The 9,817-nt window shown below is 57.3% G+C and overlaps 1 protein-coding gene and 1 non-coding gene across 2 annotated transcripts; one reads left to right on the top strand and one right to left on the bottom strand.

The window, feature by feature from the left end:
- Window positions 1-1,106: 1,106 nt before the first annotated feature.
- TRNAG-CCC lies at window positions 1,107-1,177 on the bottom strand. The gene has a single exon. It is a non-coding gene; the product is annotated as a tRNA-Gly (tRNA).
- PCYOX1 (prenylcysteine oxidase 1) lies at window positions 1,154-6,349 on the top strand. The gene is made up of 6 exons (XM_041404642.1): window positions 1,154-1,366; window positions 2,503-2,709; window positions 3,216-3,390; window positions 3,697-3,908; window positions 4,498-4,650; window positions 5,045-6,349. Exons 1-6 carry the CDS (start codon window positions 1,282-1,284, stop codon window positions 5,695-5,697), a joined length of 1,485 nt encoding a protein of 494 aa, XP_041260576.1. The 5' UTR covers window positions 1,154-1,281; the 3' UTR covers window positions 5,698-6,349.
- The last annotated feature ends 3,468 nt before the right edge of the window (window positions 6,350-9,817 follow it).

The raw sequence follows: 9,817 nt of genomic DNA, 5'->3' as shown, positions 1-9,817 counted from the left end.
GGGGGGGGGCGGGAACGCGCGTGCGCGGCCAGAGCGCGGGAACGGCGCGAGGACGCGCGGCCCGCCCGCCGCCGCCGCTCCGCGCATGCGCGGCCGTGAGGGGAAGGCGCTGGAATTGGTGGAGATAAGATTGAAATAAAGGGTTTCGAAAATAAAGCGGTGAGAAATGAAAGGGGTTTAAAAGGTGTTAAAAATAAAGGGGTGAGAAATGAAGGGGTTTAAAAGAAAGGGCTTAAAAATAAAAGCGTTAAAAGGAAAGGGCTCAAAAGCGGGGTGAAAAGGTGCTGGCGGGCGCAGGCAACGGGGGCATCAGCGCAGGGAAATTGCAATAAAGGTGTAAAAATAAAGGTGTTAAAATGACCGAGTTTGAATTTAAAGAATTAAAAAGGAATTAATTAAAAGGGGTTAAAACCGCGGTGGAAAGGGATATGCGGGTCAGGGACCAGGGCACCAGGAACGGGGGCAGCAGGGCAGAGAAATAAAAATAAAGGAGTTAAAAGTAAGGAGATAAAGGAGTCAAAATAGAGGCGTTTAAAAAGGTGAATTTTAAAATTACAGGATTAAAAATGAAAGAATTGAAAGTAAAGTCCCGGTGAAAAGTGACATGTGGGCATTGGGAATGGAGCACTGGGATGCAGAAATAAAGTTTATAAAATACAGGGACTAAAAGAAAGATTACGAAAATAAAGTAATTAAAGTAAATTAATTAAAATGTAATAATTAGAAAGATTATAAATGAAGAATTTAAAAATTAAAGAATCAAAATTGAAGGGTTTAAAAGTGGGGTGAAAAGGTTCGTGTGGGGGACCAGCAACAGAGGCCTTGGGGCAGAGGAATAAAAATAAAGGGGTTAAAATAAAGAAGTTTAGAAGAAAAGTGTTTCAACTAAAGGAATTTAAAACAAATGCGTTAAAATAAAATTATTAAAAGTAAAGGGATTAAAAGCAGGGTGAAAAGGTACATGTAAGCATCGAGAAGAGCATCCGCGCCTTCTACAGGGGCGGGAAGATTAAATGAGTTAAGCTAAAGTAATTAAAAGTGCAGGAAGTGAAATAAAGTACTTTGGAATTCAGGATAAAGAAATTCAAAGAAAATTAAAAAGTATGTGCGCCGCCCGGGAATCGAACCCGGGTCGCAAGAATGGGAATCTTGCATGATACCACTACACCAGCGGCGCGCCTGGTGAGCTATGGCTCTCTGTGTCCTTCATGAATCCGCTCCCAGCGCCGGCCCGGGTCGTGCTCCCGGCCCGCCCATCGCCCTCTGCCCTTCGCCGCCGCCATGCCGGGCCTCTGCTGGCTCCTGCTGCTGCTCTCCGCGCTCTGCCCGCCCGCCCTCAGCCTCCGCCATGGGCCCTCCAAGATCGGTGCGAACGGGGACAGAGGGGGCGATGGCCGCGAGCTGAGGGAAGGCGGTTGTGTGAGGGACGGGGACTCGGGAAGGGATCAGTGAGGGGAAAGCTGAGGGGGGAGCTCTTAAGGGGATCCGTCAGAGGCGGTGTGAGGGAGTGTCCCTTGAAGGGATGAGGGGATCTGTGAGGAGCAGGGGGTGCCACTGGGATCCTTTGAGGGGATCCCTGAGGAAGGTGCGATGGGGGGACCCCTCAAGGTCCCTGAAGGTCTGGGGTGGGCCGTGAGGGGATCTTGGAGAGGCAGTGGATATGAGGGGGTTCCCTTGAGGGGATCGGGGTGGGGCCTGTGAGGGATCTGTGAGGGGGTCCATTGAGGGGATCTATGGTTCAGGGGGCCATGAGGGGTCCGTGAGGGGTTCTATTGAGGGGATTGGGATGTGGGGTCTGTGAGGGATCTGTGAGGGGTTCCCTTGAGGGGATCTGTGGTGCAGGGGGCCATGAGGGGTCTGTGAGGGGTTCCCTTGAGGGGATCTGTGGTGCAGGGGGCCATGAGGGATCTGTGAGGGGTTCTGTTGAGGGGATTGGGATGTGGGGTCCATGAGGGATCTGTGAGGGGTTCCCTTGAGGGGCTCTGTGGTGCAGGGGGCCATGAGGGGTCTGTGAGGGGCTCCGTTGAAGGGATTGGGATGTGGGGTCCGTGAGGGATCTGTGAGGGGTTCCTTTGAGGGGATCTGTGGTGCAGGGGGCCATGAGGGGTCTGTGAGGGGTTCTATTGAGGGGATTGGGATGTGGGGTCCGTGAGGGATCTGTGAGGGGTTCCATTGAGGGGATCTGTGGTGCAGGGGGCCATGAGGGGTCCGTGAGGGGTTCTATTGAGGGGATTGGGATGTGGGGTCCGTGAGGGTCTGTGAGGGGTTCCATTGAGGGGATCTGTGGTGCAGGGGGCCATGAGGGATCTGTGAGGGGTTCTATTGAGGGGATTGGGATGTGGGGTCCGTGAGGGATCTGTGAGGGGTTCCATTGAGGGGCTCTGTGGTGCAGGGGTTCCATTGAGGGTCTCTGTGGTGCAGGGGGCCGTGAGGGGTCCGTGAGGGGGTGTGTGAACTGGGCTCTCGTGGGGCCGTGAAGGTGACCGGGCTCTCTTCTCCCAGCCGTGGTGGGCGGCGGGATCGGCGGCTCGGCCGCCGCGTATTTCCTGCGGCAGAAGTTCGGCCGCAGCGTGCAGCTGCACGTGCTGGAGAAGGCAGCGGTGGGCGGCCGGCTGGACACGCTGGACGTGGAGGGGGCCAGCTACGAGTCAGGGGGGTCCGTGATCCACCCCCTCAACCTGCACATGAAGCATTTTGTCAAGGAGCTGGGTGAGCATGGACCCCGCACCTTGGCGTTTCCTAGTCCCAAAATTGTCCCTCAGACCCAAAATGATCCCCCTGGGGTGCTCTGGGTCCCACCCTGCTGGGGGACATCCCCTTATCCATCCCCAGTAGCCCCCCATATCCTTCCCCAATAGTTCCCCTCCTTATAGTTCCCTAGTGATCACCTTTCTCCAGTATCCCTCCCTCACAGGCCACTTTCCTTCCCAAATACCCCCCATCACCTCCCCCATACCCCAGCCAAAGGGGAGTATGGGAATGGTTCCACCCCTCCCCACAGGTGACCCACTTATGGCACCATAAAGGTCCAAAAATCGCCTCCAATCACTCCCTGGCCCGTGATCAAGGGCTAATTCCCCTTTCCACACTTTGGCACTCCCATCTTCAATCACTCTCCCTTATCAGCACGAAGCCAGGTTATCTCAGGAAGGTAAAACTGAGGTGCAATAGCTCTACCTTTCCCTAAATTACCTTTTTCTGTCCTTTTCCCAAAGGCCTCTCAGTCAGCTCACCCCAGGGCAGCCTCGCGGGCGTTTACAACGGGGAGGAATTTGTGTTTGAGGAGAGCAGCTGGTCCTTCATCAACCTCCTCAGGCTGCTGTGGCACTATGGCCTGAACCCCCTGCGCATGTCCATGTGGGTGGAGGACATCCTGGACAAGTTCATGAGGTGGGTTGGGGTCCTGAGGGGAGGAAAGTGGGAAAGGACCTTAAAAATACCTCATTCCGTGGAGCACCTTCCTCTATCCCAGGTGGCTCCAAGCTTCATCCAGCCCGACTTGGACACTTCCAGGGGTGGGGCAGCCACAGCTTCTCTGGCAAAACTGTGCCAGGGCCTCTCCACCCTCATAAAAATCCCCAGCGTGGAACCTGACCCTGCCCTCTTTGTGCTGTCCCTCCAGGCCCTCGTGGGGATCCCCTCAGCTCCCAGGGCCGCAGAGCTCACTGGCAGAGGATCTCTTGTGTGCAATTGCAGGATCTACCGCTACCAGATGCACGACTACGCCTTCAGCAGCAACGAGCGCCTGCTGCACGCCCTGGGAGGCGACGACTTCGCGCGCCTGCTCAACCAGAGCATCGACGAGGCCATGCAGAAAGCGGGCTTCTCCCAGAAATTCATCAACCAGGTGGTGTGCCCGGCCATGAGGGTGAATTACGGCCAAGGGGTCACCATCAATGGCTTTGTAGGTGAGTGTTGGAGGTGGCCGCCCGTCCTGCGTGTGGCAGAGTGGTTTGGAGTAGAGATGGTGCTGTGGGCAGCCTTGCCCGTGATGAGTTGCAGCTGTATTAATTACCAGAGAGTGGAAGCCTTGCCCTTGCTGTGTCCAGTAAGGAGGTTTGATATAAAAGAGTGGGTTGAGCAGTGGTGAGGAGGAGGAAGGAGGAAAGAGACAAGGAGTGAAGGAGTCAGTGTTGGGTGTTGCTGCCCGTTGACAGAGAAAAGATAGGAAAGTTTACTGTAAAGGATAATAAAGGGCTGCTGCTTGCACATCGTGGGTGTCAGTCATTCAAGTCCCCTGTCAGTGGGGAAAGGTGTGGAAGTTTTACTGAGGGATGATGAAGGGCTGGTGCAGCCCACCAGCAATGGGGAAAGTCATCTGGGTCCACCACCAACCGGTGCCCCGTGTGAGGAGTGAACACTGACAAAAGCCAACAGCCGGGTGCTGGGTTCTGCTCCCTGGGCTCCAAGCCCTGTGTCCCTAAGGGATGTTTGTCCCCCAGTTTTGCAGTTTGTTTTTCCAGTGTTTCCCTGCTGACAGAGGTGGTTTCCTTGCAGGTGCTGTGTCCCTGGCTGGGGCGCAGTCAGGCCTTTGGTCTGTGAAAGGGGGGAACAAACTTGTGTGCTCCGGCCTCATCTACTCCTCCAAGGCCGAGGTTATCCCGGGAACAGTGGTGTCCATCGAGCCAAAAAGCAGACACAAGCGTGGCGGTGAGTGGGGCTGCAGTTCCCATCAGTGCGAGGGGACGGTGACGCTGGAGAGCGACCTCAGCCCCTTGGAGGTTTCAAAATGAAAATTCCTCCCTGGGAGGGTGGAGGGGCTGGGATGGGATTCCCAGAGGAGCTGTGGCTGCCCCTGGATCCCTGGGAGTGTCCAAGGCCAGGCTGGATGGGACTTGGAGCAAGCTGGAATAGAGGGAGGTGTCCCTGCCATGGAACTGGATGGGCTTTAGGATCCCTTCCCATCCAACCCATTCCATGAAAACAGGGCTCAAACCCCCACTGCACAAATTGATAAACCCAGATGTGGTGGCATTTTGGGGTGCCAGGGACAGTCGGGATTCCCTGCCGGCACGGCTCAGGGTGACGGAGCTGCTCTCCACAGGGGACGCGGTGAAGCTCTACGAGGTCACCTACAACACGTCCTCGGGGCTCACGGGGGACACCTACGACATCGTCCTCATCGCAGCCCCGCTCGGCCGCAAGATGGCCAACATCACCTTCCGGAACTTCGACCCTCCCGTCCCGGAATTCCTGAATCCCTACCACCAGACCGTCACCACCTTGGTGCACGGGCGCTTGAACACCTCCTTCTTCGGCTACCAGGACCCCCAGGCCTTTCACTTGGGGGCCATTTTCACCACGGACAACCCCAAACTGTTCATCAACAGCCTGAGCGTGGTGTCCCCCGTGGGGGACACGGGCGGGAAGCTGCCGTTGCCGTCGGCCGTCTGGAAGGTGTTTTCCAACGAAGAGCTCACCAAGGAGCAGCTCAATTTGCTCTTCTCCTCCTACGACTCGGTGAAGGTGAAGCCGTGGCTGGCGTATCCCCAGTACAGCGCCCCCGAGAAGTTTCCTCCCATCATCCTGCACGAGCAGCTCTACTACCTGAACGGGCTGGAGCGCGCCGCCAGCGCCATGGAGATGAGCGCCATCGCTGCCCGCAACGCCGCCCTGCTCGCCTTCCACCGCTGGCACGGCCGCAGCGCCAGCGTCGACCAGGAGGACCTGCACGAGAAGCTCAAAACGGAGCTCTGACACGCCCCCAGGGCTTAATTAGCACTAATCAACGCTGTGCCTCGCCCCTCCAAGGAGGTGTTTTGTAGAATCACGGAATCCTTACAGTCGGAAGGTCTTTAAGATCATCGTCACCTTCAAGATCTTCAAGAACATCAAGACCATCAAGATGCTGTAATTAACTCTAATGAACTCCGTACTTGGTCCCTCTGTAGACGTGTTTCATAGGATCATGGGATCCTTAAGGTTGGAAGACCCTCAAGATCATCAAGACCTTCAGGATCTTCAAGATCATCAAGATCGTCAAGATGCCCTAATTAACATTAATGAACTCTGTGCTTCGCCCCTCCAAGGAGGTGTTTCACTGGATCACGGGATCCTTAAAGTTGGAAGAGCGTCAAGAACTTCAACACCATCAAAACCTTCCAAGACTTTCAGGATCTTCAAGACCCTCAAGGTCATCAAGACCTTCAAGTCCAACCATCGACCCAACCACGTTCACCACTAACGATGTCCTCAAGAGCCAAATCCACGCATTGTTTGGACACTTCCCAGGGTTGATGACTCTACCATAGCCTAGGCTGGACAGCCCTTCCTTCCATGACAAAATTCCTCCCAAATCTCATCTTGACGTCCCCCGGTGCCACCTGGAAGCTGCCTGGCCAGCTCTGGAGGGAGCAGCGGACCTGCACGAGAAGCTCAAAACGGAGCTCTGACACGCCCCCAGGGCTTAATTAGCACTAATCAACGCTGTGCCTCGCCCCTCCAAGGAGGTGTTTTGTAGAATCAAGGAATCCTTACAGTCGGAAGGTCTTTAAGATCATCGTGACCTTCAAGATCTTCAAGACCATCAAGATGCTGTAATTAACTCTAATGAACTCCGTACTTGGTCCCTCTGTAGACGTGTTTCATAGGATCATGGGATCCTTAAGGTTGGAAGACCCTCAAGATCATCAAGACCTTCAGGATCTTCAAGATCATCAAGATCGTCAAGATGCCCTAATTAACATTAATGAACTCTGTGCTTCGCCCCTCCAAGGAGGTGTTTCACTGGATCACGGGATCCTTAAAGTTGGAAGAGCGTCAAGAACTTCAACACCATCAAAACCTTCCAAGACTTTCAGGATCTTCAAGACCCTCAAGGTCATCAAGACCTTCAAGTCCAACCATCGACCCAACCACGTTCACCACTAACGATGTCCTCAAGAGCCAAATCCACGCATTGTTTGGACACTTCCCAGGGTTGATGACTCTACCATAGCCTAGGCTGGACAGCCCTTCCTTCCATGACAAAATTCCTCCCAAATCTCATCTTGACGTCCCCCGGTGCCACCTGGAAGCTGCCTGGCCAGCTCTGGAGGGAGCAGCAGCAGTGAAGCGTTCCCAAGTAAGCCGTGACATTTTCCTCACACCAACTCCTCCATTTATCCCTGTCTGAGATTAGGGAATTCATTAAAAGTGCCACATTGACCCCAAAAGTGCCCTCCAGCTGGGAATATCGACTTTCTGGCTGTCCATCCCTCTGCCCCAACTTCTCCTGCCTAAAAATAATTCCTCAGGGTGGAAATTGGGGGGAATGGGGTGCTGGGAGCTGCCAAAATGGGTGGGAAAGAGGAAAAACCACCAATATCCATTGCTCTGTTCAGGTATGAAGGAGTAAATAAAGAATTGAACAATGTCCACGATTTGAAGGAGAAAACCACCAAAAACAGTATAAATTTAACACCCACTTCCATAAATTAAAAGTTTTCCATGAGTTTTCCCAGGGTTGGGAGCAGAATTATCACCCAGCTGCCAAAAACTGATGCCAGAAAGGCTTGAGTTAGATCAACCATTACAAAATTGATTTAATAACAAAACCAAAATAATTGTACACTCGTGGGTGGCATCTTGGGTGAGGGAACGGAACCGGTGGGTTGGGACTTGGGGTGTTCCAGGGGCTCATACTCGTTCCAAAGCTTCCAGCATGATGATGCTGTTCCCTCGGATCACCTGGAAGGGGAAGGTGAGAGCTGTTACCTCTGATCCAAGCCTTCCTTCCCTCCGTCCTTCCAGCCTGTTTCCCCAAAAATCCCGGAAAAATTGGGTCATTCCACCACAGGAATGAAAATGGGCTGACTTTCATTCACAGTGCTCCCAGTGCCCCCAGTGCCCCCAGCACCCTGCTCCCAGTGCTCCCAGTGCCCTCACCACTCTGCTCCCAGTGCCCTCACCACTCTGCTCCCAGTGCCCTCACCATTCTGCTCCCAGTGTCCCCAGTGCCCTCACCACCCCGCTCCCAGTGCTCCCAGTGCCCTCAGCACCCCACTCCCAGTGTCCCCAGTGCTCTCACCACTCTGCTCCCAGTGCTCCCAGTGCCCCCAGCACCCTGCTCCCAGTGTCCCCAGTGCCCTCACCACCCCGCTCCCAGTGCTCCCAGTGCCCTCAGCACCCTGCTCCCAGTGCCCTCACCACCCTGCTGCCAGTGCTCCCAGTTCCCTCAGCACCCTGCTGCCAGTATTGCCAGTGCCCCCAGCACCCTGACCCCAGTGCCCCCAGTTCCCTCAGCACCCCGCTCCCAGTACTCCCAGTTCTCCCAGTGCCCCCAGCACCCTGCTCCCAGTATTCCCAGTGCCCTCAGGACCCTTGAGCGGGACCCGCGGGGGGCGAACGGGAAGGACCGACCCGTAATGGGATAAGGAGAAAACAATGAGTTTTCAACTCGTGTGGTAGTTAAATGAATGAACTACGGCTTAATGAATGAATCGGAATTTAACTAATGGGCTGCGAGGCCTGGAATCAGTCAGGGCGTGCTGCCGGGGCCCGAGCGCCAGCGCCAGCAGCGGGACCCCTCCCTGGGCTCCGTGAGGGGCGGGCGGGGGTCCCAGACCCGGGCGGGGGCAGCGGGGCTGCGGAGGGTCCCCAAACCCGGGCGGGGGCTGCGGAGGGTCCCAAACCCGGGCGGGGGCAGCGGGGCTCTGCTGCCCGCCCGCCGCCATCTCCACGCACTCGTCGATGACCAGGTTCATGAAGGGGTCGAAGCCCCGCAGGATGCCCTGCACGTGCCGGCCGCCGTTCAGCTTCACTGCGGGAACGGGGGGTGGGAACGGGAACGGGGGTTAGGAACGGGAACGGGGGGTAGGAACGGGAACGGGGGTTAGGAACGGGAACGGGGGGTTAGGAACGGGGTTAGGAACGGGAACGGGTCACCGGGGCTGCGGAGGGTCCCCAGACCCGGGCACTGCTGGGGGGCCTGACGGGGATCGTGGCGGGCCGGGGTCCCGGGCCGGGGGATCGGGGTGGGATCAGTTATCAGTTCCAGAACTCACACGACAGCTTCTTGTCCATGAACCTGCAAGGAGACGGCAGCGGGTGAGCACCGCACCGGGCAAGAGCCCCCCGCCATTATCCCCTCACGAACCGCCCCCGCCGCCGCCGCCATTACAGCGGGGCGCCGCGGTGCACGCCGGGACACCGGCCAGCGGCGGACGGCGCCGTTCCGGTGCCCGGCTCCCCCCACACCGTGCCCGGCTCCCCTCGCCCCCCGGCCCCTCCGCACGCACTTTTTCAGCTCGGGCGGGTGCGCTTTGCTCATGGCGCCCGCAGTCCCCGGCCCGTCTCTGCCGCGCGCCGCGCTCTGACGTCAGCGCGCCGTGCGTCTACCCGCGCCAGCCAATGGCAGCCGCGCGCGACTCCGCGCCGCTTCCCCGGCAGCCAATGGCGGCCCGCGGCGCGCTACCGCACTCACCCGAGTAGCGGCGCAGCCGGGGGAGGGCAGCGGGGCGGGGAGCAGGGGCGGTGAGGGCAGTGCGCGGCTACACGGGGAGGTACGGCGGCATGGCCGCCTTCGTGCGCGGGCACGCGGTGTGCGGTGTCCGTGTGCGCGCCCGCGTGTGCGCGCGTGTGCGTGTGTGTGTGGGCGTGCATGGCCCAGGGTTACCCCAGGCCAGTGCGGGACCACCCGCACACCCCACACCGCACACCTGTACCCGCACACCCGCACCCGCACACCTGCACACCTCACAGTGCCCAAGCATCATCCCCAATGCCCCCCCTTACCTGCAGTGTCGTCTCACCACCTCCCCCATCATCCCCTCACAGCCCCCCATCACCCCCAGAGCCCCCAGTGCCCCCTGGTTCCCCCAGTTCCCCAGTGCCCTCA

The sequence above is a fragment of the Onychostruthus taczanowskii genome, unplaced genomic scaffold (assembly GCF_017590055.1).
Source record: "Onychostruthus taczanowskii isolate IOZ18803 unplaced genomic scaffold, ASM1759005v1 scaffold217, whole genome shotgun sequence".
NCBI lineage: Eukaryota > Metazoa > Chordata > Aves > Passeriformes > Passeridae > Onychostruthus > Onychostruthus taczanowskii.
This window is presented reverse-complemented; position numbering and strand designations above follow the sequence as displayed.